A 27,565-nucleotide genomic window follows, 5' to 3' on the forward strand; every position below is an offset into this window, starting at 1 on the left:
TATGACACAATTCTAAGAAGAACAAACTTTTCTCTATTGCCAAATCATGAGTAATACAGGCAGAAGAAACTAGAGCAATATTCTCAGTAGCTAAGAAATAACATTCAGATAATAACTGGCTTTTGGAAATATGGAAAAGGGGAACACAAAGGCAGAGTGCCTTTTTTGTGGTATCGGAGTTTGAACTCAGGACATTATGCTTGCTTAGTTAGTTCTCTACCACTTGAGCCCTGACTCTAGTCTAGCTTTTTGCTAGGTACTTTGGCAATGGAGTCAGGCAGACTTTTCTGTGGGGGCTGTCTTTGAACTATAATCCTCTGGATTTCGGCCTCCTGAGTAGCTACGATCACAAGTATAAGCCAAACTGGGTTTAGCCAGTGTCTTTTAAAAAAGATTAATTGCAATGAAAAGTGAAATTTTTAGCAAAAAAAAAAAAATAAGCAAGTGTAGTGTTACTATTATATAGCAAGATTTCAAAATAATTATTTTACTTACTGGTATTGGAGTTTGAACTCAGTACCTCATCATAAAAGAGCTCTACTACTTGAGCCATACCTGTAGCCTTCTTTTAGGTAAGGTCTCGTGCTTGTGCTTTTTCCTGCACGAGTCTACCACTTATGCCTCCATGATTCTTCTACCTAGATATATCACCCACAAAGCTGGGTTTACAGGCACTGAACCTGGTATTCAATACATATTTTCATTTATTTTTTCTAGAAAGCCATTTGTTGTAAGACTATCTCCCTTGAACTATTGAGGGCCAGTGGAGTTTTTGTTAATATGAATGTCGGAAGCAATTGCGTTAGATACTGGATTTTTACTAGAAGCCTAATGCTGTGCTGATTGTTCACCTGCGTACTCTTTCCATGTCAGTTCTATTCCTTCTGACCAATCCGCTTACATGAAGTATGATGAAACTAAGACCAATGTGCTCAGACCAACTCTGAGTCCAAAGTCAGGTTCACAAACAGGATGATAATGAAAACATTAGTATATACACAGAAACAGATGGAAAAGGATGACTGAAATTGTGGACAATGACTGACTTTGGAGATTGTGTTTATAGGAGACTTTCCCTTTCTCTGTCTTCCATTTATGTAATGTAATAAATCTTCTATAATATTAAGAATTCATTAATTGGTTAAGCTTAAAAGTACTTATCTGTTGCATTTTTTCCTGAAATAGTCACAGATTACATGATTGATATGTAACATTCTAAGATTTTTTTATGACATCAATTAGGCTGGAAAGATATGAGTAGATATGGAACAAATAAGATTGACCATTATGATGAGTTCCCATTGGTTTTTGATATGATTGGGTCTATTTTTTAAATGTGTAAAGGTTTTCTAATAAAAGATGAGTAAAAATGGTAAGCAATACCTTTGGAAAAAATAGGCTGGGGACTGAATATGAAGAAATACCAGAGGAAGGAAATTTTGTTTTCCAGTTAGGTCCTCTCCAAAGGGTACTGAAATGCACCAGGCATATGCTCAGGTATTTAGTCATTCATTTATTTATTTAAAATTATGTACATGTACCACTGTACTATTATGCCATTATAAAACATACACACACATAAAAAAGCTAGATAAAAATAAACACAAATATCATTCTAATATGTTCTTCTTATATGCTAGTGGACCTGGACCCCAGTTAGGAGCCCCATGCTTACTGAAAGAGAGGGGGCTCTTGAGGTTTACTGAGTAGTAAAGAGTTTGTTTATAAGAAACAGAAACTTACTGGGGCAGCCAAAGGTAAGGGGAGATTGATTAGAAAGACCCAGAGCTATTTCCCTGAGGCTTCTCAAAGAACTAGGATGGACTAGGAAGTTGTTCTAACTAGATATGCAGTTTGAACAGGGGTCATTTCCTTGTACACTTTCCTGTATATATATGCAATGCACATAATGTGTTCCGCACACAGTCAGGATACAATATGCATACAAAACAAACATCCCCCACATACTATCTTGGGCAATATATTCAACAGAATGATTATGATAATAAGATCTAACATTGAGTGCTTATTCTCTGCCAGGTATCATGGTTAGAACTTTACATACATAATTTTACTCAAAATTCATGACAGTATGGAAATAAATCTCCACTTTACTATGAAGAAATTGAAGCTTAGGAAAAAATAGACTTGCCAAGATGAGGAGGCTAAAAATGGCAGAACCAAAATTTAATTCAAGATGTTTCTGGCCCCAAACCTTATATCCTTTATTAAACCATATTGCCTCCAGAAAAAATTAATGATACTGCTCAAACCATACAATTGTTGTGATGATTAAATGAGATAGTGTAGGTGATTATGTTAATATAGTACATAGAATGATATTTACTAAGATTTTCCACAGTAAACACCACTAATATCTCTCAACATCAAAACATCAATATTTATAATTGTCATGAAATAATGTTTTATTATCTAATTAAACATTATTTATAATAGCTCATGCCTGAACTCCTTTCATTTGCTGCCATCTATAAATCTTTTGTTGTTGAGTCATTGTAGAATGAACGGTGGACTAGAAAGAGATGATAGTTGTGGAATGTGTTAGGCCTCCTGCCCAGTAGGTTACAAAAATGGAAATATTTGTACTTGGTATACTACTGTCATATTCTAAGGAGCCACTTACATATGTAAGAGTGCACATAGCTTTAACACTGAAGGACCCAGAAAATACATATGTACATATCAATTTTATTTTATGATCATAAAGATTTCATCATTTTGTTTTGACCCACACATATAAATATATTTATTTAGAGAAATGACAGTTGAAAACTTCCTTCCATTCCGTTAGTTTCACTAAATTGGTCACATTAACCAACCATTATTTATTTGGGATTTCATATTTTCATCACCTGATCTAGATTAAATACTTACTTAATAATATTTTATTATTTGTTTGTTCATGGCTTCTGTTATGAGAGTAGTCATCTCTCACTGATTTTTCTGGAACATTCCAGATTTGAACTTTTGTCCTACTGTTAGGCTGGCATTCAAATTTGATCAGTAGCCGTGGCTCCTGGAAGGTACTGCAGGAAGCCTCATGTAGGTCTGATTGTTGAGCTGTGCCTCACAGATGCTGGTGTATGGTCTGGATTACATTACTGGGTTTGTATTGACTATTCCTGGTCATTAAATGTTTCTTAATTTTGCAGTTACTTTACTAACTGTTCAGTCTCTCTACAGGGACTTTTGAGCTTCATGACTATGTTGGGGGTGGGGGAAGATAATGTCTTTGGTTTCTATATCTTGACATTTAGTCAAAGCAGATCTCTCTGTTCATTAACTGAATTTTGGTATTATTAGTTCCATTCATCTTATGTAATTAGATAATCTATAACTCTAGATATGGCCTCTGAACCTTCCCATCCTTCTCTTAGTTCTATTTGGGAAGCTTTTCAATTTTACAAACACTGTGAGGATCATTTATATTGACAAGGTAGAATCTACCTCCCAACACATCTGTAGCCCAAATAATATAAACTAAAATTAAATATGTGGGATTCCTGGAAGAAAGCATCCAATAACCAAACACTATGCACAAAAGTTAATTTATTATATAGTCTCTAATAATTCATAATAGCTTTTTGAATTTTAAATGCTTTTTTGCTATTTCCAATGCTTAAAAATCATATGTTTTAAAACATAAGTACTGCTTTATATACATTGTGATTTCTAAATTTTCTTTTGGTTTTTACTTCTAAATATGAATGATATGTTTTCTAAGTATCTTCTTAGAAGGAGAGGGGATAGGATTCATTGTTTTGGTCTAACACGCTAGAATTTAAAATTTCATATCATATACCTGGAGTTTTGACTATATGAAAAATAGCCAAATGTCATCATTTTCTCATATAATTCTTACACGTGTATATATATATATGTATAATATAAACAATACATCTGATTAGGACATTTCAACATTTCATCAGTGTAACTTTTATCTCCTATTTCATACAAAATAACAAAATATACAGAGAGAAGAAAGGAGACGTCTGTTCATCGTACACAGAAAGTAAATAAAAGTTCATGTATGGCTTTGCAAAGGTAGATTATGATGTGACTTTCATATTTATTTATTTAAAAGCATCTTGAGAGAACGTGTTAGTGTGCTTACTAGAGCGGCCATGGTGGTTGAATGTCGCATTGAGAGTCCAATATTAGGATCCCCAGTGGTTTTTCCAGTGGCTGCCTCCGCAGCTTTCAGGAGACAAATGTAGTTTATGAACACTTCATCAATCTTCGTTACTATTTCCTGTTGCTGTGTTTCTGAGTTCACGACTTTCACTAATCGCATGCAGGCTTCTGTTAGGCAACAGAGCACTTGGAAGCTGGAAGTCATAGCTAGGAGCATCTCCTCTGGGCTTTTCTCAGCCATTGCCATTTTCCTACAGGCACTTCCCAACTGTCTGGACTCAATGGATAACAGTTGCTTGTATTGAGAAAGTGTAAGATCATATGCTTCAGGGCGTGACTCCTCTCTCTTTCCCTTGGTTGCCCTGACAAGGCAGAGCAGCTCATTGGCATCATTTTGGGCTGCAAGGAACCCATCAGGCATTGCGTAGGTGCTGTCTTTTAGGGCGTTTATTCTTGCAATCCGGGCATCAAAGGCCAAATTGCTAAAGTCAAAATCATCTGGGCCATTCAGGTCTTCTGTCCAGACCTTCAGCACTGATCCTCTGGACAGTTCCCCACCTTGCTTTTGAATCCCACCAGCTGGGGAAAGGTTGCTTGGTTCTGGCATGGCTTGAGTCACCTGCTGTCCATAAAGGCAAGAGACCTGGAGGGTGGCTTCTCCCTCCTCTTCATCCTCATCACCATCTTCATCCTGGCCTCGGTTCAGGAAACAGTAGCTGAAGGGTCCTCGGCATTTCCAATGACTGCCCTCTGGCTTCCGCAAGGGTAAAGTCCTGTACAGCTTTGAGTCTTTATGAGTCACTGGGGACCTTTTGTGAAACTTCCCCTCTGAACTAAAGTGCATTGAACTTTGGGACAAACTCTTGGTGAGCTTCTTCCCCAGGGGGAGTTCGGCTCGCCTTTCTGAACTGGCCTCCTGTGCTTCTATGATACCTGGATACTTCAGGCTGACTACACCCTTGTTTCTTTCTCGGAAGGCCTCCAAACCTATGGGTTCTGAGAGGATACTGCTGCTATGTCGGAGAGCCCTCTGGCTGGGAGGGGTCCTGAGGCTCCTCCCTTTCAGATCTGCTGGCCGCCAGCTCACAACCTCTCCGAATGCCTGATTTGCTTGGGAGAAATCATTAGGGTCTTGATTTGGAATTGGCACCTTTGATTCCGAGTGAATGTTTGATGGTAGCAGGATGGGATCAGCTTCAGGATGTTGAGACCAAGCTGAAGGCATGCCTCCTCGTCTCTCCTTCCCAGGCTCTGTCAAAGCTACACTAGGGGTAGTAGAAAAACAGAGAGATTCATTAGCCTTTCCTGGGTAGCTGTTTTCACAACATTTCTTTGTGATGACTGCCATTTCTCAAGGATGCATTCTAGAATGGCTGTTCTAGAGAGGTTAGGACCACCTTGCTTTCCAAAGACTGCCTGCTCATAACTCATATTTCCATATCAATGATTGGGGAGAAATGCTACCCTTTTTGGAACAATAGATTTATTTGGAATTATCTAGATATCCCAAACATTCTCAGAAACCATGGAATTTTATGCATTACCTTGCTTACAATATTTATCTAGCAAAGCTTAGACACATAGAAAACATATCTTAATGTACAGATTATTCAAAGAAGGGTTAATCCTGGCAACAGTTACCTTTTATGTATTTTAAAGAAGTGGCCTAATCAAATTAATGCAAATTAATTCAGCTAACCTTTTAAAAGTGGGCAGCATGAGGTATGTGGTTTGCCTGGTATAAGCTTGAAGTCAAGATACTGAGAAAATTGTTGGAACTTTCTTACGAAAGCTGTCATATGAAGAGGAGGAAGCAGTAAGAATGAACAAGTAAGCAAGCAAGCAAGAGTAAACATTCTTTGTAAACTAAAGGGGATGGAAAGTGTCATTGTAGTCATTTATTGGTGAAGAAGCAGTTTGGTGATGACCTTGGTGAGCAGATGGTTTTCCCAAGGCTGACCCCACCAATGATGGGTTTGGGGAAAATAGAAAATCTGTAAGCTCTTTAAAGTTTTTCTTAAAGGATAGGAATACAAAAGGACTAGTATAAGATTTCAGTAATAGCTATCAACTAATGTGGACAAGATCTATATTGATAGATAAACTGAAATATTGGAAGCACCGACTTTGCTACCCAGTGGCCAGCCATGTGAATCAGCGAGAGGATTTTTGCATAGAACAGAATGGGTAACAAAGATGGTTGAATCCTTGTTTTGACTTGTTCTAGAATTTCTTATTTTTTTTTTCAGAGGCGGGGATGCAGCAGCTCATCTTCTACACCTCCAAAGTCTTTCTAGTACTGATGTCTTCCAGACAATTGAGAACTTTTTTTTTAGGGAGGAGTAGGCCAGAGGAGGAGGGAATTTTTAAGACTGCTTAAAGACATATGCTTTCTCAGACCCCCTCCAGAATTTCAGAGAGCCTCTTCTATTATCTGTCCTTATTAATCAACAATAAAATGGCAAGACTAGAAATGAAATGAGCAGGAAATCCAATTGTTGTGTGATTTTAAGCAATATTACCTTGCCATTAAGAGTCACACTTGACTCTGATAAAATCTGCATTTAGGGCTTAGAAAAATATCTCTAAATCATATTCTACAAGCAAGAGCAGAACAAGATTATAAGGACAAAGGACATGCCTAACCTTGTTCTAGATTATTTATTAAATACTAAGAAGTCAAGTGATTGCTACTTAACACTTCTGTGGCATTTTTTTTACCCTTTATTTTTCTTCTCAACTTTGTAATTTTAGTTTTCTTGGCAAGGTGGTTGACATGCTCCTGGGCACGTGATGCTACCTCAATCCATCATTGCTGTACCTGTGGTTTCCTTGATCTTGGGCAGCCGGTGGCATCCATCTCTCAAAGTGCCAAACAGGGGGTCGGCATTAATGGCTGTGTGCAGAGGAGGCACTGTGATCCGTGGACACATCCCTTCCGGCTGGGGGAGCATTTCTTTAAAGGCAGCTCCATGGTTGGGAAGGCCAGTGGCTCTCTCCTCAGAAGAAATGTAACTCACGCCTTTCCCAGAAGCATCTGGAATTAAGTGCTTCCCCATAGAGGGACACAGAGGTGACTCCACAGGAGTGGCACAGGTGCTGCTGCCGCTGCCTGGACCACAGCCTGTGTCCACTGAGGAGCCTTGAGAGCTCTGTAGAGAAAAATGGCCCTCACTCTGCAACGATGACATCCGCTTGGCCAGATGGTAATCACAAAGGCGGCCCACACTCTCGTCTGCCTCTGGAAGCTTGGAGGTATGGTCGCAAGCGGGCGAGTCAGCATCCTCTGCATTGTCTACGTCTTTGGCTGAAGACACACAGGCCACATCTGTTAGGAAGCGGTCCCCTTGGGTAAGACCTGAAACATCACTGGATTCTCCATCCAGAGCTCCTTCCTCCTTCCCTTCCGTCTCCCTCGTCCCCAGACCAGAGGCTCTGGGAAAGGCTTTGCCAGCTGCTGCTTCCATTCCACTTTTCTCTGCCACCCCACCTTCAGAGGCCACATACCATCTTTGGCTGTCTTTGCGAAAGGCAGTTCTCTCTAGGTTAAAAGTGCTGAGGTGTTGGCTGTCCCGAGAAGAAACAGGACCAACTTTGCCTTTGACATCCTCCTCCATCTCGGCTGTTTTGGATCCCTGCTGTTTTTTTCCTGGGGCACTCCCACTTAGGGGAGCTTTCCCCGCCCCCTCAACCAGCTTGCTTTTCCTTTTGCTGGTACAGGAATATGCCATGGACCCCATGTGCAGTTTGCTGAAATAATCAGTGACTGATTTAGTCTCCATGGTTTCCGGTTCCATCTCCATGTGGTCTGAGTGAAGTATCTGCTTGGAAGGCACAACTTTGGGTTGCAGGTCGGTCCCTGGACGAGTAGCCAGGCCGTGTGAGGACTTTGGAGGCAAGGCCCCAGTGGGGGCTTTGGACGTGGGGAACTCTGTTTGCTCTTCGGCAAGGGGGTGGTAGCCTTCATGAGTGGCCAAAAACATGCGAGAGAGGCTTTCGGACTGCTTTTGGGCTGCGGCCAATTCAGAACTCTCAGTCATTTCGGAAGAGTTAGTTTCATTGCCTGAGTCTGATGAAGACTCAGGACTATAAGCCCGTAAGATGGCTACACCTGCGTGCCGTAAAAAACAAGAAGCAATTAATGGATGCTGCACAGGAACATGGAGACATGTAAGAACATGGGACTCATTATTACTTAAACACAAACCAAACCAAAATCAAAAGCAACGTTCTCCCTCTTCAGTAAGGACACTTAGTTTATTGCATACTTGTTCCAGAAATTGGGGAGGGGAGGTGGCATACGTCTTAAAAAAATAACAACAAAGGACATCACATAACACAAGCCCTAGGATGGTATTTCTGCTCATTTATGAAATGGGGACATGGGGAAATGAGAACACCACAGCACATGACTCCAAGGACACATGGCTCCAAGGTATGGCATGACATGTTATCAGTGAATAAACGTAACAATCGTGAAAGAACCTGAATTGTCACTGGTCTGCTGTTCTTCTGACACGGACAGAGCTTCTAGAGCTTCCAGTGTGGAAACGACAGCATGATCCAGTCCTTTCTCGCATTTTCCCTCGGCGTTGGTGGGCACAGCATCAATGAGGGATACTGGGATCTCATCATTTTGTAGGCTGCTGCTTTGTGCCTTGTCCTCTCGGAAGGACGCTGCCTGGCTCTGAGTGTCCTCTTCGTCTGAACTGTCACGAAAGCCAGGTGGAGGGGCAGCAATGGCCATGTTCAAGGAACGTAACAGGAAGTCATCCTCGTTGTCATCCCCTTCTGGCGGGGGCAGGGTCGTGAGGTCAATGATGTCATCGCTTGATTCTGACAGGTCTAGGATGGCTGGCTGGCTCATCTCCCCTACCACGAGGTCCTCCTCACAACTTACTTCATCCTCATCTTCAGCATCATCAGTGTTTTCAGCGTAACAGATGTCATGCAAGAGGGGTTCCTCTATACCCTCCGGGGCCTCAAAGTTCTTCACGTCACCTATGTTTGCATAAACAGAATTTGCCACAAACTGGATGCTCTCTGAGTCTGGAGTGAGATCCAGGCTTTTCATGTCATTGGCACTGCTTATATACAGACTCCTCTGCTTCTCCCGCACGTCTGGACTCTCTTCTAACAGTCTTTCATAGCCGAGAGTTGGGGGACTCATCCCATCATCCAATGCGAGATCTCCAAAAATAAAGGACACTTTGGCTCCTCTCGGAGATTCCTGTGCTTTCTTTAGAGTTTCTGGTCCTGAGAGGGTCAATAAGGAATGCTGAGCGAGATTTCTGTAGTCTGCCTCACAAGGGGCATCGCCTGGCTGGGTCAGTGGCTGATTAAGTTCATCGGAATTATATGTGTTGTCTATATACAAATGTCGGTGATCTTTTGGACACATGGTATTGTCTGTCATCTCAACAGTCTTCTGTTTGGAGTCGATGTATGTTATCTGGGCTTCTTGTTCCCCTTCACCAATAAAGGTAGTCATTTGGGGCACACAATTCCAGTCTGGACCAAGGAGGTGATGTTTTCCTTTATTTTCAGTTCCTAAAGAGAAAGAATTGTGCAGATACATTACTATGTTGTCTGGTTTGAGGACGAGCAATGTCATCTGGGTTTCTCAATTTAATGGTTTGCTATATCCCTTGCGTAAATACAGTTATTCAACTTTTAAATTTAGGTTCTAGATGTAAAGATTCCTTGGTTAAAATTGCTCTTAATGCATTTGGTATTGTATTGCAATGGTATAATTCCTTGGAAGAACTAACTCACAGTTTAACAAAATAAATACTAGGAAGTTGAAACTTGCATTGTTGGGAGAGAACACATAGAGAGGGAAAGCAGACAAAAGGAGAGGAGGGGGTGGGTGAATACAGTCACCATGTTCAATGTACATATGTGAAAATGGAACCAGGTATCTTTAGGGGATGGGTGGGGCTGGGAAAGACATGGAAGAATGATAGAAGGGGTAAGTTTGATCAAGATGATTTGTATTCATAACCTGGCATTTTGAATTCAAACCCCATTGCACAACTACTTCAAGATAATAAATTTATATTAAAAATAATCATTCCTAATGGATAAAATGTAACACCATTTGGGAATGGGCAACTCTAGCTTAATTTCCTCTTACTATTAGTTGTATTACTAGACCTTACTTACATCTTTAAATATAAATAGAAAACAAGCAATTCAGGACTTTAATGCCGATAATTCAATAGGCCATTTGCAAGAAAATAAATTGCCCTTTTCTTGATAAAGTGAACTCTAACATTCACCACATGGTAGAGGCAAATATTCTCTTTAAGAGAAGGTCAAATATCATCATATTGTGCCACAGTTTTTAGGAAAGTGAAATAAATATTTCATCTCTATCTTCAGCCTATTTATATCCTAGTGGTGAAATACATTCATGTACAAATGTCAGTATTTATACCTTTACATAGGTGTATGTGAGTATATAATGTATAATGTGACACATTTATACACATATCTCAGATAGTTTTAAGCATAGTTCATATTTAGACTAGTTTTAGTTTTTGTTTGTAACATGGGAGCTCATGAAGACTGGTTTTGATGCTCCTCATGAATTAAAATTGCAAAGGCCCCAATTTAAACATTATTATTTTATTTACTCTTTAAGTATGTGTTAATATGGATGTGTTTTATGTGGAAATTTTTAACAAGATAGAGAACTAGGTCATCATTTTGCTTTTGCTTTGTGGATTCCAGGGGCAACATTAGGAGGAAAATTTAAGCTTCTACCATTCTTTCGTGTTTTCTTTTAGATTGCCCTCTGGCTCAAGTTATGGTAATACTGACACCTTATGTGTATGAGAAAATCAGTGTTACAAAAGTAGTTTTGGCTGTCCCCAAATTACTGAATGGGGTTTATCGTAAACAATATTCAGAGTTATTTACTAAGTGACACTTAGAGGACACTGGCCATATTTGCATCATATTATATAATAAATATGCCTTATGAGGCAGCAACACTATTTTATCAGCAATAAAACTTTAGATTATAATGGGCTCTATGTGCAGGTGCGTGTACATGAGTGTATGTGTGTGTAATGTGGCTTGCTGTTGGGAGAAACAGTTCAGTAAAGTTGTATTGTAACAGGGCTCTAGGTTTAGAACAGGAGTTGGAAAATATTTTGAGTAAAAGGAGGGCCAGAGAAATACTTTATGTCTCAGGCCAACTGTTCAGTTGGACAGCTACTCAAGTCTATTATTCTAATACAAAAGTAACTATTCATGATATCTAAATAAATAGGATTATGGGTTGAATGGAGAGGCCCCCCTCCCAAAGACATATCTACTTTGAGACTGTGACCTTATTCGAGATGTGATCCTATAAGAAAAAAAAATTAAAATTAAGGATTTTGAAGAGGGAACATCTTGAATTTTCCATGTGGGCTTCAATTGAATACTTGTCTTTAAAAAAGAGAGGCAGAAGAAGATTTGGGCTATTCATACAAGAGGCAGATGTCATGTGAAGACAAGAGACAAAGACTAGATTGGTACAGCTATCAAAAGTGGGAAGAATCAAGGAAGGATCTTCTTTTAGATCCTTTGGAGAAAGTACAGCCTTGCTCACAACTTGATTTTGGATTTCTGACCTTCCAAACTGTGAGAGAATAAATTTCTGTTGGTTTAACTCACCGGGGTTGTAATAGCTTGTTACAGCAGTCCCGGGAAAGTAGTGCAATATATGTGATTGAATTTTAATGAAACTTTATTAATAAGAACATTATTCAGCCCATTGACCATAGTTTGCCAACTGCTAATTTGGGCCAACAAGAGAGCTCAGTATTCAAATGGCTAAAACCAAGTTTAATAATACGTATTCAGTTAATGATACTTAGCCAGACCTAGCACCTTCTAATGGCAGCAAGCACCTGGCACTGACCCTGAGGGTTTTTTGTTTTAATTCTCAAAGCTTGTACTCTGCAGCTTGAGCCACAAATCCATTCCTGGCTTATTGGTGGTTAACTGAATATAAGAGTATCACAGATTTTTCTTCCCTGGTTGGCTTTGCACCATGATCTTCAGATCTCAGCCTCCTGAGTAGCTAAGATTACAGGTTTGAGCAACCAGCACCTGGCTAGTAATAATACTGTTTATAAGTTAAGTTTTGCTTCTCAGGTTTACTGGACATTGTATTGTGGGTCATTATAAATTGGGCAAAACTCTATTACTCTAACCATTTTTACAATGACATGTTTGAATTTCTTCCCATACTTGTACAATTTTGACAGTCCATAGAGAAAAGATTCTATTCTGAAGGTGAACTTTTAAGATTTGAAAATAAAAAGCTCCAAACTAGTTTTTCAGTGTGAAAGGATTGTGTTAAATTGTTGAACTGCTTTTTGGAACTTCAAAGGTCATTGTTGAATTGCTCTAAATCTCTTCACTCAATGAAAGCATGTGGCCATAAAAATGTTCACCACCAAAGCTGATGTTCATCCAAAACATATTTTTGCTTTATTCCTTTCTCTAATTATTTTTAGTCATCTGTGTCTCTCAGGGGCGCTCTTTGCCTCATGCTTGCTTTTCCTCGACCTTTATGTATGTCTATCATTTCCATCCTCAAAAGCTTTCCATCATTTTTTAAAATACTTAAATATAAATATATTTAAATTTAAATAAATATATTTAAATTTAAATATATTTAAATATAAAATATTAGCAGAAGTATTGAGCATTATTTTTAGGTATTGTACATAGATTTCTTTTGTAATGCTTATCTTGAAGCTAAACTTTTAATCCCTAAATTATACGGATGAGGAAACCCACCCTTAGAGAGAAATTTGAAAATACATGCACTTCCACGTGGGGATGCAGATTAAATTTTAGGTCCATTTCACTGGCTGTGTAGTTCAGTGGGAGAACATCTTCTTAGGAAGCAACAGATCCTGAGTTCAAACCCCAGTACCACTAAAAAAAATCGTAGATTGGGCTGGGCACCTGTGGCTCACACCTGTAATCCTAGCTACTCAAGGGGCTGAAATGTAAGGATCATGGTTCAAAGCCAGCCCACACAAAGTGTGTGAGACTGTTATCTCCAATAAACCACCAGAAAACTGAAGTGGTGCTGTGGCTCAAGTGGTAGAGGGCAAGCCTTGATCCAAATTGCTGAGGGACAGTATCCAGGCTCAGAGTTCAAACCGTAAGACCAACAAAAAAATAATCTTAGATTAATCTAATTGGAAAGTCAAAGTTGCCTTGTAACATATGCTATCCATTTCTCTCTCTTTCACTGACTTCCTTTTTTCTCTGATTATAGCTGCTTCTACTGACTTAGCCATCATAATAAACTAAGTCAGTATGCATGTGGATATTATAGTATTTTTAGGGGATAGAGACATGTTTTCTGCGCATCTTAAAAATGAATTTTCCACTGGGCATTGCTGGCTCAAGCCTGTGATCCTAGCTACTCCAGAGGCTCAGGATCACAGTTCAAAGCCAGCCCAGGCAGGAAAGTCCGTGAGACTCTTCTTAAACACCAAAAAGCTGGAAGTAGAGCTGTGACTTAAGTGACAGAGGTTGAGCCTTGAGCAAACACATCAGGGATAGTGCCCAGGCCCTGAGTGCAACCCCAGCACCGGCACACAGAAAAACAGAAATTTTCTTCCTGATTTTTTTCTTTTTTCCAATGACAATGAATTTCCTCTTTTTTTTTTTTGCCAATCCTGGGGCTTGAACTCAGGGCCTGAGTACTGTCCCTGAGCTTCTTTTTGCTAAAAGCTAGACTACCACTTGAGCCACAGTGCCAAAGAATCGAACCCAGAGCTTATGTATGCTAGGCAAACACTTTACCGTTAAGCCACATTACCAACCCCCCTGAGTTTACTCTTAAGAATTCTCTTTCTTTTAAAAGAAATCTTAATTATGGACCCTTGTTTTATAGTTTTTAGTAGATTGTTGGCCATGCCTTGAATTATGGTGTCTATTAATCATAATTATTTAGCTTACACAATTATAGATGAAGGAAAATGTTTAAATACTGAAAAAATGAGAACCACTCACTCTCAAAGCACTTGCCTAGCATACATGAGACTCTGATTTGTATCTCCAGTATCACAAATAAAAATATATATTTGTATATATCAGCCATGAGCATTCTCACAGTAATAAAATTGATGCCTTTGAAACAAGGGCTTGACCTTTCAAAGTGACATGTCAAATGTGACGGGGAATCAGCATGTTCACTTTTAATAATTAAACCATACTGGCAGTATTGGAAGACTTTTGTGTTGATTTAAGTATTAAATATTTTTGTGGATACAATCTAGTTTTTCTCTTCCTTTTCTTTTTGTCAGTCATGGGATTTGAACTCAGGGCCTGGGAGCTATCCCTGAGCTCTTTTGCTCACAGTTAGCACTCTACCACTTTGAGCCATGGCACCACTTAAAGTTTTTTGGTAGTTGATTGGAGATAAGAGTCTCATAGATTTTCTTACCCTGGCTGGATTTGAACTGAGATCCTCAGGTCTCTGCCTCCTGAGTAGCTAGGATTACAGGTGTGAGCCACCAACATCTGTCTCTTTTCTTTTTTTTTCAGTACTAAGGATTCAACTCTGAGCACTTTAGTACAACATCCCCAGCCCCTTTTTAGTTATTTTTCATGCAAGGCCTTATGCCATCTTCCTACCTACCCTTATCGCCTCCTCTGTAGCTGTTAGACAGGTAGGTACCACCATACCCATTTTATTGATTGAGTTGGAGGTCTTGCTTTGTTTTGTCCAAGCTGGCCTTGAACTCTGATTCTCCTGATTGCTGCCTCCAAAGTAGCTGGAATTAGATATGAGCTACATGCCTGGCACAATTTTAACTTTTTAAAAAGAGCACCCTATTGTTGTTAGGTGATATCTGGAAGTGGTACTGGGGGTAGTGCTGGTAGAGGTAGAGGTAGGCAGTGCTCCACGAGTTTAGAAAGAAAATACCTGTGTCCTGGGTCCCTGGATTTTTCTTGTTGGCCATGTTAAATATTGACCTCCGGGAATCCACAAGGAGTCTGTAGTATCCAGCTGTCAAGCAGGCCAAGTTCATGGCATCTGATGATTCCATGAGAAGGGTGATAGGCTACACAAGAAAAGATACTTCAGTTAATGCTATCATTCCTTCAGAAGCTCCCTTGAGTATCAACAGCTACATCTGTGGTTATGAAATATAGACAACAGGAGCTATTGAACAAACTTGTGAATTGGAGAAACACAAATGGGAAGAAAAAGTACCTGAATGAAAAACATTTTTAAGAAAGCTTGGGCATTTTAAATCTCTTCCAAGTTAGACTGCAATAAAACAAAAAGAAAAAAGGAAAAGTAAATTGTATGTTTTGGGTTCCTAATAGTTAACATTCAAAGCAGTGATAGTTAAGAGTTACTTCCATTATCAGAAATGAATCAAGAATGTGAAAATCGCAGGAAGATTAACTGGGATTTCTTGTGAAAATTAGTGTTAAAGAGAAGTCAAATTCAAATGGAAACTTCTAGAACTAAATGAAAAGTGCCAAAGAGATCCAGGAAAGGGCTGCTTTTAAAGCAACTTGTAAATTTCTGGAAAAGTAAACTAGTGCTGAGAGTTGAGCAAAGCCTCGTTGAAACTTACTGGAACCCACGAGGTTATATAACTGGACTGGAACTTGGGTATAGAGGGAGGATGGTATTGATGAAGAAATTGTTTTGTATTAAGTTAGAAGAGTATAAATAGAAAGAGAAGGCAAGAGAGAAATAAATGAGAGACAAAAGCAGATGCCAAGAGAAGTAAAGACAGCAAGATGAAAAGTGTCTTCTGTCATTCCCAGGAAAAGGACCCTGGCCAAGTCCAATGTTCCTATGTAGTGAAATAGGACTTCAGATCCCAAGAACTGTCTTTTGTTCTACCTCAATTAAAGTCTTCCCAGCCTCTAAGCTAATTCAGAATGATTTGATACAAGCAGAACACTGTTTACTAACTGGGGTCTCACCCTTTCTCTCTACTTGGGACTGTTTATTCTACTTAGTAGGTCTTCACTCTTCTTCTGCCCCTTTTCCCATGATGGGTCTATTTTTCTCAGCCAAATTGGTCATGAATTAGGAGTAATATTCAGATCTATTCTCATGCTTGTAACTTGTCATGGTGTCCAATGGAGCCCTCTGAATTGAGCTCATAAACTCCCACAGGCCACAGGAAATATGTCTGAGCTACATGCTCTGTCTTGTGATGGTCATCTGTTCCAGCTGCAGAATACACTGATGTATTCTGATTTTCTTTGTGGAAATTCTTTCCTCTCATTCTCAATTGCCCTTAAAAAGCCAACTCTCCTGGCTGGCTGGCACCATCTCCTTTGTTCTGGCATTACCTCCCTTAGGTCCTGGTTGCTTTTCTCCCTACAATCATAAAATATGTCTACCTAGCTAAAATCCAACAGCATATCTTTACTGGGACAAACATGAGATTGTTTCTTGTTGACTTTTTCCCCCCTAGAAAGTTGAGTTTAATTTATTGTGCATAATTTCAGATGGTCATTTTAAATGAATGACCATGACATTTCATAGGGGTCAGATGCTTAATTAATACATACTGCTATTCCGTGAGAAGATCAAGTGACTGAAGTCCTCAACTTTCCTAAAATGCATAATCACAACAGCCAAAAGGAATGAGAATTCTAAAGAATGTTGGGGAAAATTCCACTGACTCACTGTATGTCATATTGGTTTAGGAAATGATTTGGGAAACGGCTCTCTGACTATCGATGTTTCATATACTAACTTTAGAAGGAATATAAAAAATGCTAGGGCTTTGCTTCTTATGTATAAGTGAAGAAATTGTGCTCAGAGAAGTACAGTAACTTCTTCCTAATCACATAGCAGTTTAGTGAGGACTAGAGCCCTTGGGCTTCAATTGAGTGGATTGTTCCTGCATCACATGACATCTCTGAGATTCTTCTGGCATTCATTTTACCTAGTTTGTAAAGGCCAGCAAGTGTTACCAGAAATGAGCTGCTCAAACCAGGGCTATGTGCAGACCTGTGAGAGGCTTACCTTCACATCTAGCACATGAAGCTCCACCCTCACCAAGCTCTCCTCTTCAGTAAACATTTCAATTCTGTTGACATGGCTGAAGTCAGCTAGAAGAGCCACCAGATTGGTTTTGGTATTTATGACATGACTTATGCCATACCGGGGCCCAACCAGAAGAGTCACTTCTGAGCGCTTTTCTGCCTGCTGAGAAAGAAATGCTGACATAGTATTTGAAAGTTCCAACTTCTGAGCAGCCATGCAACATTGCACCTGTGGGGCTGTGTCTTTTGCTTTGGGATTTTTAAAAATATAAGATCACATTTTCTTTAGAAAAGAATTCTAGGTCACATTGGCCTTAATCATCCAATGAAAAGAATCAGCTATGTGACCAAATCAAGGCTCTGATAAATTATGAATAACTTAGGACACAATCAAGTGATATTCATCAGTGGATTTTTTAGAAATGATGCTTTTTTTATCTTTTCTTTGATGTGGAAGCAACTTCTGGTACGGTGGCTGAAAACGCGTGCCATTGTTAGAGTCCTTGGATTCTCTTTAGTTTCTTCAAATTTCTTCTTCTATGGCAGTAGTGTTAATCTAGCTTTTATATGATTTCAGATACCTTTTAACTGTGGGGAAGGCCATTAAGAATGAAGCCTAGGAAAGATTCACAGCTGCTTTACTTTTGTCATCAGGCACAGTTCACCCAACACAGCTTCTGTTGGGACATTGTACAGGCTTTTATGGCTCCCAAGAAAAGGCAAGAAAAAAGAAATTACCACTAATGTTGCCTTGAACACACGGCCCCCATACAGTCGCAGGTCACTGAGAAACTTGAGATAGTGGACCTTGGCTTGTAGTGCAGAGAGCTGAAGAGAGAAAAGAACACTCAGATGGAGACTCCATTGCCTGGGTTGGAGGGGGTCACTGTTTATCAGCAGGAGACCAGATGGAAACAAGGGCAAAATGGAAGGATGCTTTTGTTGCTAGGGAGATGGTGACTAGTAAGGAAAGTAAATCACTAGGATTTGGGTTGCCTAATAATACACTGCAACTTGAAACCAAGATTTGAATCTTACTCATGTTGGAGGAGGTGTGTGTGTGGAATTCATGTCTATGTGATCCATGCCACTCAATAAATGAGAACAAGCTCGTCAGCTGTTCCATGGGACTTAGTAGGAAGTTTCTAGAAGTGAATGCTATTTCCATTTGCAATTATGGACAGAGGTAGGTTTGCAAACCGATGTTCTCATTGCACAGGAGACACATCTACTCATCTATATACAGAGTTTGTGAGAGCTGTTTTGAACGTACACTTGAAATATACAGAAAGCCTTTTAAAACAGGCTCTTGCATCTTCCCCTCTCAAAGTTTCTTCTGATCTTTGAAAGTTTTCAGGGAAAATGAACTCTCTGAACTCTAAACACTATGGAAATGGATGAACTTGCTATTTAAATCTTTGTTTGTAAATTCACTGCTGAGAATCTGTTGAGTTTCATGAATGAATGAAATGAATTTTTTGTGCTGGTCCTGAGGCTGGAATCAGGGTCTGAGTGCTATTCCTGAGCTTTTTGCTCAAGGCTAGTGTTCTGCCACTTGAACCACAGCTCTGTTTCCAGCTTTTTGCTGGTTAATTTGAGAGAAGAGTTTCATGGGCCTACCTGCTTGGCCTAGCTTTGAACCATGATTCTTATATCTCATCTTTCTGAGTAACTAGGGTTACAAGTTTGAGCTACCAGTGCCCAGTTTTATAAATGAAATTTTATTCAGGTAATATTTATCTTCATAAAGACTTAAGATGTAGGCTCCTACATCATTAAAAAAGTGTTAATTAAAACTATATACATGGCCAGGTGCCAGTGGCTCACACCTGTAATCCTAGCTACTCAGGAGGCTGAGATCGGAGGATCGAGGTTTGAAGCCAGACTAGGAAAGAAAAGTCCCTGTGAGATATTTATCTCTGATTATCCACTCAAAAATCAGAAGTGGAGCTATGGCTCAAAGTGGTAGCATTCTATCCTTGAGCCCCATGACTGACAGTAAATAAATAAATAAAAAATATATCCATGGTTTATTTAGATTTTGCCAGGAATGTTGAATAAGGGTGAACATTTCCAACAAGGTCTAGATGGCCATTAAGTAGCAATGAATGTAATTTTGATTTAACTTCATGAGACATGGAAATTCATTTGTTAACTCTAGTTAAAGCATGAGTGTTATTACTGGGGCTTGAACTCAGGGCCTACCCTCTCTCTTGCTTAACTTTTTTCTCTCAAAGTTAGCACTCTACCACTTGAGCCCCATAGCTGTCCTTCTAGCCTTGCCTTTTATGTATTTTATTTTACTGTTTATCCATCTTCTCTGAAAGACATCTAGAAAATTTGCAAACTCTTTTGAAAGCAAACCACTCACTCTTGACTGGGAAAACTAACCTTTTTAAGATAGTAATTGACAAGTATATAGATAGAACTAATACTAATTAATAAACTATTACAAGACTAGTGGCAAGACTGGACAAAAACAATCACAAGTTCATTTACAGAAATTGGCAATGAAATAATCATAGCTATAATTTTTTTTATAAAAACTCTTGACCTACTGTATCCTGCTATTTCCCTTAAATTCACTGCTCTCAGTAGTAGGAGGCTTTCTCCAGTAAAACTAGGAAGTTAAATGTGGCTGATTAAATGTTAAAGAAAAAAACATTATGGGGTGAAGAAGGAATAGAAATTAACTGTGCCTTAACCAGTAAAATGACTGAAAATCAAGTACTAAGACAAAGAATTATCCATGTGTATAATTGTATTAATTATAGTGAACTGTGTTAAAGTCATACAATCTCTGTATCAGTTGGAAAATGTTCTTGGGTTGTTAGGTTGCTTACTTCAGTCCTTGGCTTTTAAAATTATATGAAGTGAAGTAAGCCAGGCCCAAAGAAACATGGGTCCCAACGTTTCCCTTATTTGCAATAAATAGTATAAGTCTAGGACAAACAGAAGAGATCAAAAGCTATGTACATATGACCAGATAAGGTGAGGTTAAGTGAAATGAACCCCAAGATAGGGATACATCTGGCTTTTTCTTCCTTGCTATTGTTTTTTTAAAACGTATTTATAATGTAATATGTGATTTTTTTTGTTTCTTTTGTATGATTTTCCCCCATGGTATAGCCTCTGTTTTCACTGTATTTGATTCTGGTGCCCTGCATCTTGTATATACATTTTTATAATTTGGGGAGGGGAAGGGAAATAACAAAATACTTAAATAAGGATACAGGATGACCCACTGTAACAACGAGATGTACAAGACACTATGTTGAAAACGAATTTTACAACTTCAGGGGTGGGGGGAGGATTTGGGGAGGTGAGAGTGGGAAGATGGTAGGGTAAAAACAAAGGAGGAGGTAACTATGCTTGATAGGAAATGTGCTCATTACCTTACTCATGTAACTGTCACCCCTTGTACACTATTTTTACAATAAAAACATATATAAAAAAAGAAAAGAAAAATACCTGTAAATTATACCTTCTTTTCTAACAGCACCATTTTTCTAACAGCACCATTTCCAGCTTTTTCTGCTTATGTGGTGCTGAGGAATCAAACCCAGGGCCTCATGCATGCAAGGTAAGCGCTCTACCACTGAGCCATCTTCTCAGCCCCCTCTACTTATCACCAGGCCTCAGAGGCCATGAAAGCTTTTCTTATAGGATTGTGAACACACACACACACCTCCAGTCGAACAAATAAGGAGTCAATAACTTCAGAGAAACAAATAAGAATACCTGTAATCCTAGCTACTCACGAGGCTGAGATCAGAGGATCATGAAGCCAGCCCAGGCAATAAAATCTATGAGACTCTTGTCTCCAGTTGACAAGCAAAATGTTGTAAGTAGAGCTGTGGCTTAGGTGGTAGAGTGCCAGCCTTTAGTGAAAAAACTATAGGACAGTGCCCAGGCCCTGAGTTCCAGACCCAGTACTAGCACCAGAAATAAATAAATAAAATAAAATAAAACAAAACTCCACTTTTAGTAAAATACTTTGTTTTCATCAGCCTTAGAAATATGTTAATCATTTAAAAACATATACAATGTTATTGCCTTCTGAAAATAAAGTGCTAAGTATCTTATTCATGGACTAATTTTAAATATTTAAAATGCATGCAAACCTCCCTTCTTAAAATTTCTTTTCTATTCAGATGCAAATGTGATACCTTTTTACCGGGTGGTACCAAGTTTTGATTTGCTTTGACCAGGTGGGAAAGTGCTTTCTTGATATTCTTCTCTTTCATGCTTTGCAACACAGCGGAAGGAAGGAAAGTCTCTAATCCCCATTCTTTCCTGGAATCAAAAGCATGTCTTTAAATTCCAAATCTGGGCTGGGAAGGTGGCTCAGTGGTACAGTGCTTGTGCATGCCTGAGGCCCTGGGTTCAATTCCTCAGCACCACATAAGCAGGAAAAGCCAGAAGTGGTGCTATGGCTCAAGTGGTAGAGCGTTCTTCTTGAGCTGAAGAGCTGAGAGGCAATGCCCAAGCCCAGAGTTCAGGCCCCATGACCAACAAAAAAAATGCAAATCTTTTTGCTGATTAGTTATATAAGATAAAATGGCACTCTGGCGTTTGTTGGAACAAATGGGTTTTTGGTAAAGAAGTGAAGTAACTTTCAGTTCATAGTGAGGAAACATTGTAGTTGACCTTTCATTTAAAAGAAACATTTTAGCTACTCAAGAGGCCTAGATGGCTGTTTGAAGCAAGCCTGGGTAGGAAGTTAGATGAGACTCATCTACCATAATCTATTCCCCACAAAAAAGCCAGAAGTAGATCTGTGGCTCAATTGGTAGTGTGTTAGCCTTGAGCAAAATAAAGCTCAGAGACATCACCCAGGCTCTGAGTTCAAGACCCAAGAACAACACACACACACACACACACACACACACACACACACACACACACACACACACACACACACACACATACACAAACACAAACAAACATATTTCTTACTTTGTAGAAAGAATGCTAATGAGGCTTATGAATCTCTTAAAGTCATTCACATATGTAAATCTTCCCCTTAACAATGACTATTTTTTGAAAACACATAGTTCTCTTTTGTCCCAACCAATCGATGTCTGTTCCATCCACTAACATTTCTTGGTGTGTGTGTGTGTGTGTGTGTGTGTGTGTGTGTGTGTGTGTGTGTGTGTGTGTGTGTGTGTGTGTGTGTTTGTGTGTGCGTGTGCGTGTGCGTGTGTGCCTGTATACATATATGAGGTGGGATGCATGTCCCTCAAGTACACTTCTATTGGTAGGAAGTTGCTTAACAAATTCTATATTGTGAATTCTATAATTCTATTTTGATTGGTTGTATGCTCAAGCATTTATCTCTAGGCATCAACAGATAAATTGAGAGTTGCCAGGAGACAGTGCATAGAAGTCAGGCAAAGGCCAATTCTCCCTGACACAGATTATGAACCTGCTGAGGAGAATCATTTTGCCTCCAGTTGCGGTAACTTGGCGCCATGCTACTTCACCAACAGCTGATGGGAAGGTGGGACTGTAATTAGTTTGTACATCTCCTGGGAATGGGATGGGTAGGATCCAGGGCTTTTAGCATTATGTAGAGATTTAGCATTGGCCTGGCCATGAACTCTGAAAGATGTGTCCCTTTATCTCAACATAGAGAGCTGCTGAGATGAAGTGAGTGATGGTTGTCTTATGCTACTGAATTGCCAGCCAAGAAATAAGAGAGAAGTCTCTTGGAAAGGGTGGCTTTTAAATAGACTCCTGACTGAAGGCTGCACAGTCTTTCTTTCTCTCTCTCTCTCTCTCTCTCTTTTTTCTAGAAGGGGATCTTTCCCAGACAAATAGTAATTCAGCAGTGTAAATAGTATTCTCATCAAGAGAAGGTATTCACAGTGTCTAAACAAGATCTGCTTCAGAGACAAGTGTGTTGTGTCCACTCTGTCCAGCTACCTCACAGTCAGTTCTTTAGTACAGACATTATGCTCCCTGCTGGTGACATTGCTATTTTTTTCCTTAATACAAATTGCACCAGTGCTGGGGGTTGAACTCAGGGCCTCATGCTTTCACTTGGCTTTTAAAAAAATTTATTGAGATTGAATGATTACATACCCCACAGTATTATGGGATAGTGATACTTTGCTAAAGTCACAAACACATTTTAACCTTTACAAGGCCAATTGTCATTATCATGTTCTACAAACTTTGACAATACAGCTATTTCTTCCACATTGGGTGACATTTCTTACCTTTTGCTTAGTGTCAGCTGTTTCCTCTTTCCCTCTCCTTCCCTCCCTCCCATCACTGTCCTTGAGTTGCTTAGTTCACTTTCATCAATGTCCAGTGCAGCTGACGGCCCCTCTGCTGTATTTTATCCCATTTCCCTCTGATTCTGTGCCCTCCTCCTAGCTTCCCTCAGTGTGTGCATGTATTTACCTTATGTGGGGTCAAGAACATAGAGTCATCTAAAAATGATATGACAAACTAAGAAGAGGTTCTCTGTTTCTTGAGTCCTGTTTACTTTGTCATATCTCATTGCATTTTGAATTTAACATTCACATATCAGGGAGACCATGTGCCATTTGTCTCTGATCTTGGTTTATTTTGCTCAATATGATTTGTTCTAGTTCTATCCATTTCCCTGTGAATGCCATTATTTTGCTGCATTGTTCACAATAGACAAGATATGGAAACAATTCGATGCCCCACTACAGATGAATGGATCCATAAATTGTGGTACCTATATACAATAGAATATCACTTGGCTTTTTTGTTTTGCGCAGGGCTGATGATCTACTATTTGAACCACACTTCTACTTCTGGCTTTTTCTCTAGCTAATTGTAGGTGAAAGTCTCTTACATTTGACTGTCTGAGCTGACTTGGAACCATGATCCTCAGATCTTAGCTTCTTGAGTAGCTAGGATTAGAGGTGAGAACCACCGGTGCCTGGGTATAAAAGTTTTGACTGTGGAAAAGTGATTTCAGGCTATGCGGACACTTCCCAAACACAAGTGCTTCAACCCATTACCCAAACGACAGCCACCGCCTGAGATGGAATCCAGCCTCTTGCAAAAAGTGGAAAACAGCCATGGGACTTGGGCAAGTTACTTAATGATTTTGTGCTTCAGTTGGAGTTTGACCATTTATAAAATGAAGCTAAAGTCCTATTGATCTCATTGAGATGTTGTGGGAATTAAACAGGTTAATGTATGACAAGTTCAGAGCCTGAAGCTTGGCTTGGACCAAAGTTCTGTTAGGAATTGAAAGAGTGTACACTTAATTTTAAGTATGACTCTCCTTTCGACTTCAGTTTTCTAAAGGTGGATTTAGATGAGAAATGCATCTCTTCCACTACAAAGGAACATTATATGCTTTTAGCCTCTGGTTTACAAACCCTGCCACAATTAAGATGAATTTTGGCAGTCGAAACAAAAGTATAAAACTCAAAGCATCTCTGTCTCTAAGATGGCTCTGAAAGTATACTTACTCGATGTATTTCAGAGAGATTTTCTGTGTCTGCTTGGTGGTAACGGTGGCAATGTACATTTGTAACGCAGCCAGTCGTAAGGCAATGTCATATTTCAGCTCCGGCCCAAATCGCTCCTGAACCACATCATTACAACTCTGCAAAGAGAGCAGCAGAGGGCGCAGCTCATCAGAGAATGGGCCTGCAAACACACTGCTTTAGAGGAACAGGTGACATGAGTCCCCAGCATTTCAACCTTCACTTCAAAGGCATTGAGGCTAAATGTGGAAACATCTCCACCATGCTGCTTGGAACCGAGTCAGTATTTAATTGCATGCACAAACACAGAGACCACACAAAACATTTCACATTCATCAGCAAGCTGTTATTTAAATATTTAGCTTTTCGTAAAAATAATTAGGAATTTAGGGATGGAAATTTCAAACACAGGTGCTGCAGTTGAACACATGAAGCATTTGATAGCAGAATGTGGCTTTTACAGTTATGCGGCTGGATTTGGAATCCCAGCTTCCAAACTCACTTCTCCTTTGCATAGGGGACTCTATCTTGCATAAATTCCTTATTTGATGGTACCTCAGTTTCCCCTTCTGGGACAGTGATAGTTTTAGGGTGGTAGTGCTAGGGTGACAGTACTCTGTAGCCATAGGGTATTCTGAGGACTAAAGGAATTAACAGTGTGGAGTCCTTAGAATTGGAAAATACCACCATTTACTTGGACTCTTGGTCTGAGTTTACTCATCAATGCAATGGGGATTCATTAGAAAATCGAGCAGCTCGAGAATTAGATGAGATGTATAAATGCTTTCTTCAGGGTATTGATAGATTCTATAAAGGACGGCTATTAAAATCCCCCATTCATTTTAGTGGTCACTGGCTGCTACTTCAAATCTATAACACCATGGGAATCACTCCACAGCTCTCAGCATTAGTTTGGTCCTCTTCTATACAAGGGAGACATCTAAGGATTCAATTGAAGAGTGCCTGAACCCCGGGCAAAGTAGGGGTGATCCTGTAGTCCTAGGCACTTGCCAGGCTGAACTTGAGCTTGTAGGTTTGAGAACAGCTTGGCCAACACAGTAGGACAAACAGTGACTGAGAAGATACTCTAAATGTTAAGATCTTATAGAACCACATGGGATTGGTTTTAGAGTGATGCTGTTACCCCTCCCTCTTTAGGAAGAGAGCCGGGGGCTTAGTATTGCTTGACAATGTGACAAGGCTAAAGCAGATTCTACATATTTGATGCCTCAGAAGGGAAACTGGATTCTTACCTCTAGCATATTTAGCCTTTTTCTAACAACCTCCCTCCCCACCCCACCCCCCACTTTCTCTCTCAACATTTTCAAATAGAAACTGGTATCATGTTTGGTCTGTCTTTCTTCCAAGAGCAGCCCATTTGTAATCACTTCACATTTTGGATTTTATAAACGTGGAGTCATGTACTGCTGCGTGGCATCTGCATACAGCAGTGACATTTGCATATTTAACACATGCTGTGCCCACCATGGGCAATGTCTGCTGTAGAGCCCCATGGGACGGATGTGTGTGTCTTCTCGGCTCATTGCTCCAACTGCTAAGAGGGAAGCCACATTCTTTCCCAATCCAACCCTATGAGGTTGTTCACCTTTGTTGCCTTATAAAAATCTCAAAATGACCCAGGATGCATAGCAGTCCTTCCAGGAAGTGCATCTGTCACTAAGCAGGAGCTAGAGAGGTCTGAGTTACGACAGCCTCTGAAAGTGATTTCAGTGGATCAAGAAAATTTGGTATATATACACAATGGAATTCTATGCCTCCATCAGAAAGAATGACATTGCCCCATTTGTTAGGAAATGGAAAAACTTGGAAAAAATTATATTAAGTGAAGTAAGCCAGGCCCAAAGAAACATAGGTCCCATGGTTTCCCTTATTTGCAATATCTAGTATATGTATGAGTCAAGCGGAAAAGGTCAGATAATGTGATGTCAGGAAAATGAACCCTTAGATATGTATTTTAATGTTTTTTTCATGCATGTGTTTCTAATGCATTTACAAGATTATGTCTTTGTTGCTTTGTATGTCCCTCCCCCACAGTATAACCCCTGCTTTCACTATATTTGATGTCAGTATAACTTGTGGAGGAGATGGGGAAAAACCAGTTGTTTAAGGATACAGGTGGACCTGTTGCAACAATGAGAAGTACAAGTTGTCATGTCCAAAACGAGCTTTACAACGTCGGTGCGGGGGGGGGGGGAAGGAGAAGGATTGGGATTGGGGGGGAGGGGGGAGGCTGGGAAGGGATGTGAAGGGTAAACCAAAGGAGGAGGCTGCAATGCTTGGTAAGAAATGTATGCATTATCCTGCCCGTGTAATTGTAACCCTTCTGTACAGTATGTTCACAAATAGAATAAAATTAAACTAAAAAAATACCTTGGAATTAACTTAACTAATATTAAGTGAAGTAAGCCAGGCCCAAAGAAACATAGTTCCCATGGTTTCCCTTATTTGCAATAACTAGTATATGTCTGAGTCAAGCAGAAAAGGTCAGATAAGTTAATGTTAGGCAAAATGAACCCCGAGATAAGGATTCAAATGGTTTTTGTTTCTTGCTATTGCTTCTAACATATTTGTAAGATGATTTCTTTGTTGCTTTGTATGTCCCTCCCCCAGGGTATAACCTCTGTTTTCACTGTATTTCATGTTGATATAATTTGTGGAGGGAAAGGGAAAAAACAAATTGTTTAAATAGGGATACAGGTGGTGGTGGGATGGGAGGGCAGGTATGGTAAGGGGAAACAAAGGAGGAGGCAACAATGCTTGATAAGAAATGTACTCATTACCTTGCTCATGTAATTGTAACCCCTTTGTATGGTATTTTCACAATTAAAAACACTTAAAAAAAAGAAAAAAAAAGTGAT

General features: G+C 39.6%; 1 protein-coding gene across 8 annotated transcripts in view; it reads right to left on the minus strand.

Annotated features, from left to right (window-relative positions):
• Positions 1 to 1,314: 1,314 nt before the first annotated feature.
• Frmpd4 (FERM and PDZ domain containing 4) overlaps positions 1,315 to 27,565 on the minus strand; it is a 493,982-nt gene continuing 467,731 nt past the window's right edge. For 4 of the 8 annotated variants that reach the window (XM_070040876.1, XM_070040875.1, XM_070040877.1 and 1 more), the window contains 8 exons: positions 24,669 to 24,805; positions 21,375 to 21,501; positions 17,944 to 18,033; positions 17,186 to 17,368; positions 15,107 to 15,245; positions 8,641 to 9,705; positions 6,977 to 8,266; positions 1,316 to 5,415 (listed from right to left, as the gene is read on the minus strand). In XM_070040876.1, coding sequence (XP_069896977.1) covers positions 4,091 to 5,415; positions 6,977 to 8,266; positions 8,641 to 9,705; positions 15,107 to 15,245; positions 17,186 to 17,368; positions 17,944 to 18,033; positions 21,375 to 21,501; positions 24,669 to 24,805 — 4,356 coding nt within the window. In that variant the 3' untranslated portion in view covers positions 1,316 to 4,090. Of the gene's footprint in view, positions 5,421 to 6,976; positions 8,267 to 8,640; positions 9,706 to 15,106; positions 15,246 to 17,185; positions 17,369 to 17,943; positions 18,034 to 21,374; positions 21,502 to 24,668; positions 24,806 to 27,565 lie in introns of all 8 variants that reach the window. The other 4 variants (XM_070040874.1, XM_070040873.1, XM_070040881.1 and 1 more) reach the window with 3 other exon arrangements.

The sequence above is a fragment of the Dipodomys merriami genome, unplaced genomic scaffold (assembly GCF_024711535.1).
Source record: "Dipodomys merriami isolate MVZ:Mamm:240054 unplaced genomic scaffold, mDipMer1.0.p SCAF_3, whole genome shotgun sequence".
NCBI lineage: Eukaryota > Metazoa > Chordata > Mammalia > Rodentia > Heteromyidae > Dipodomys > Dipodomys merriami.